At 45.3% G+C, this 3836-nt stretch overlaps 1 protein-coding gene across 1 annotated transcript in view; it reads right to left on the reverse strand.

The window, feature by feature from the left end:
- The window catches only part of gins1 (GINS complex subunit 1 (Psf1 homolog)), a 4351-nt gene extending 3595 nt beyond the window's left edge, over positions 1-756 (reverse strand). Inside the window, exon 1 of the mRNA XM_046065273.1 lies at positions 728-756. Within this exon, the coding sequence (XP_045921229.1) occupies positions 728-756 (29 nt within the window). The remainder of the gene's footprint in view (positions 1-727) is intronic.
- Positions 757-3836: the final 3080 nt, after the last annotated feature.

Genomic DNA, 3836 nt, shown 5'->3' on the forward strand with positions numbered 1-3836 from the left:
TAAAACAGCCTGCTTCTACCTTTTAGAGGCTTTCATGTACAAATCTTTACATGAGTCCTGTTCAGTGAAATATGGCTGTATGAAATTGGTATTGTTTGCTGTAAAGGTGAGATGTGGTGAAACACTGTCCTGTGACTGATCTGTGTAAAACAACATAAAGTGAGTTAAATTTGACTCCAAAGTACAACAGGTCACTGGAAGCCATCAACTCAGTGTGTACAGGCTAAAACAGCCTGCTTCTACCTTTTAGAGGCTTTCATGTAGAAATCTCTACATGAGTCCTGTTCAGTGAAATATGGCTGTATGAAATTGGTATTGTTTGTTGTAAAGGTGAGATCTGGTGAAACACTCTTTCCTGTGACTGATCTGTGTAAAACAACATAAAGTGAGTTAAATTTGACTCCAAAGTACAACAGGTCACTGGAAGTGTTGTGAATTATTTTGGAGCATTATAGCCTAAATTGTTGTAGGCTTGTGAAGCAAGAGAGTCCTGTTCAGTGAAATATGGCTGAGGCTTGTGTTTCTACCATGCGTTCGGTTGGAGGTTTTCAGCAGGATCATGTTCTTAAGACTCTGAGGCTTGTGTTTCTACCATGCGTTCTGTTGGGGGTTTTCAGCAGGATCATGTTCTTAAGACTCTGAGGCTTGTGTTTCTACCATGCGTTCGGTTGGGGGTTTTCAGCAGGATCATGTTCTTAAGACTCTGAGGCTTGTGTTTCTACCATGCCTTCGGTTGGGGGTTTTCAGCAGGACCATGTTCTTAAGGTGTCTTCTACCATTCATTCGGGTGGAGGTTTTCGGTGGTATCATCATGTGACTGTGTTTAATACAGAAATTAACAGAAGGCCATTTACATTTCAAGTCCGTGTTGCTCGGTCTTCACATCGCTCGGGACATTTCGTTTCTACATCAGGTCTAAAGTTGGATACTCCACAGAACTTTTAGTTTCTGAGAAGCACAAAACAGGTGGCAACTCCACTGAATGTGCTTGTCTTACTATGACTAATCCGGGATTAGTTCTGAAAGACCTTGAGGTGTATAGGAGGAGCCTGTTTGTATAAAAGATTAGTTACGCAGACAGTGCAAACAGTGTACACATGACAGGCGAACCGTGAAGATGAGCATCCGTTGATGTTAATGATTGCAGAAAGTAATTGTGTATACAATGGCAAACGGATATTCACGCGGATATAACGGACACTCGTTCTACCCTTATGGTAATGGAGGAACCTACCACCCTGAGTCAAATACCCTGGACTATGCAGGGAATATGAACACCGAACATTCACCTCTGCAGAGAATGATGTTCGAAATGGGATCCAGTTATGCGACAGATGAGTACCATCGTGAGTGCGCAACAACGTCACGTGGACATTCTAGACACCCGCAGAACATTGGCGTGGATTGTAACCCTGGGACCATGAGACATTTCAAGCATCAAGCGGAAGGGATGTAAACGGATCATGTTCGAATGTACGGAAACGGTGAACACCCATGGAGTGGCAAGGTAATTATGAACACTCAAGAAGTAAGAAACAACGTAACATGTGTACTCCAAAGCCTAGAATGCCTTCCAACAAAGTACACCGTGGTACAACACAACGAAACCCCAACGACTCGTCACGCAGACCTCGAATGTGTACTACTTCGAAGCAAGAGTCCAATCCTCCGGTGCCCTGTGAAACGGTTCAATCCTCTGTTAAGAATATTACAGAACCCTGCACGCCCGACTCTACCAGAGAGAGGCCTTTCCATGAGACAAGACCTAAACCCGGTGGGTTATGTGATAACAGAAGTAGTGTTCGTGGAGACACGAGGCCTTCGACGAGCTCTCCAGTGGGTAAACACGGACCATTGCAAGGACTGTTATCGGCTATGAAGTTACAGCTGCCCAGGGATAACCATTCACCTAAGAAACTCGCTCGAACTCGGGAAAGGGAAGGACAGTTATTGGCTATGAAGTTACATTTGCCCAGGGAAGACACATCTAAGAAACTCACTCGACCTCAGGACGGAGAAAGACAGTTGAAGAAACCCATTCAATCCCAGGACAAAGAAGGACAGTTGCATCTACCTGATAAAGTGAATAACGATTTGTGTGATATGCTTAACCTCTCCTGGGATAAACACGGATCAATGAAGCAGGGTGTTAAAACCCCACAAAAAAACATGCTTATCCAGCCCAGAGGCAAATGGGGTCCCGGGGGAAGCTAGACTAGTTCCTCCTGTCAGATCGGGGACTAATGGAATCTGTACACCTGTGCACAATGTGAGCCCCGGTAAAGTCCGTTCTCCCGTGGGTGAAAATGGATTATGTAAGAAGACAACATGTGGCAACATTGTCAGAAACGGACCAGGCAAGTCTCCAGTTAAAAAAATAAGTCCATCGGCATCACCTAGAGCGGGGAAACACATGAAGAGTATTCGGGCTTAAGATAACGATGTGCGAAGTACAAGTATGGTCTCCACTACCCCTAAAACCAAATTAAACCGGTCCTCTCTCCAGGTCATTCGAGAAGGGAAGTTGGGTAGTGGTACACCTAAAAGTAAAGAGTCCATAAGCATCAACTCTCGGGTGGCACGCACAAACGATAGTGTTGAGACCGAAGAACACAGAAAACGTATCACGGGAGTATATAGTCGACAACTCCATATGAACAACGGGGTACTTCATCCAGTGCAGGCCACCGCAAAAGATCCTGGATGCAAGACAAGAAGAATAAACCTTCAAAACCAGACTCTGACAGTGAGGACAGTGACAGTTCCGGGACATCGAGTAGCGGGTCCGGTAGCAGCTCAAGTGACTCAGACTCGGATTCCGATAGTGATGCTGAGCCTGAAGAGGGTCTTTGTAACGAGACGAAAGAAATCGAGGTATGTGACAGCAGCCAAAATAAAGCTGAAACCCGGAGCAATTGTCAAGTCCGGACCTCGGATGAAGCTGAAAGTGATATGGAAAACGATGATTCCGATGCAGAAACGGATACTCGGAAAGCCGTGGAATGTGATCGGGGGTGTAATGACACGGATGAAGACTCTGATCCTGATGATGAAACGCACGAACATGAAGAGTCCCCAACTCAAGAAGAGAAAGACGTGAAACGTGATACGGATCAAGACTCTGATCCTGATGATGAAACGCACGAACATGAAGAGTCCCCAACTAAAGAAGAGAAACACGTGGAACGTGATACGGATCAAGACTCTGATCCTGATGATGAAACGCACGATCATAAAGAGCTTCCAGCGCAAGACAAAGACGCGTTAAACACCAGTAACGATGAACACACCCGTAGTGTGGAAGAAGACAGTGAAAGTGTAATCTGTGACAATTCTCATTACACGGAACCTCACAACATTGACCAAACCCCAGATCACAGCAGTGTAGAAGCAAAGGAGGAGGATGTCATTACAGATGCATCTAATCGAACCACAGACCATGTGCTTCAGAACCTTGACCCGCATAATGAAGCCTATAGTGCAACAAAGTCTATCCCGATGAGTCCCATGTCACGGGAAGTATGCTTCGATGATGACCTCGATCAGAACGTGAAACGTGTGCTTCAGAATCTGGACCAGCAGTGTAAGAACCTGGACCAACGGTGTACAGATCTACCAACAAACTACATTCCCGAATGTCCAGTGTCCCCATCTATGTCTAGTGCGGTCAGCGTTAACGAAAGGTATGTATCCAGTACCATTGTTTACGTATGTATGATGCGTACAATTCACTATCTAACTAACACACGTGTATTTCTTCCCTCTGTAGGGAGGATGACGTGCACAGGGATATCGCCTATGCAAACAGTTATCAGAGTGATGAGAGTAAACAGTCA

The sequence above is a fragment of the Micropterus dolomieu genome, linkage group LG12 (assembly GCF_021292245.1).
Source record: "Micropterus dolomieu isolate WLL.071019.BEF.003 ecotype Adirondacks linkage group LG12, ASM2129224v1, whole genome shotgun sequence".
In the NCBI taxonomy this organism is placed as follows: Eukaryota; Metazoa; Chordata; class Actinopteri; order Centrarchiformes; family Centrarchidae; genus Micropterus; species Micropterus dolomieu.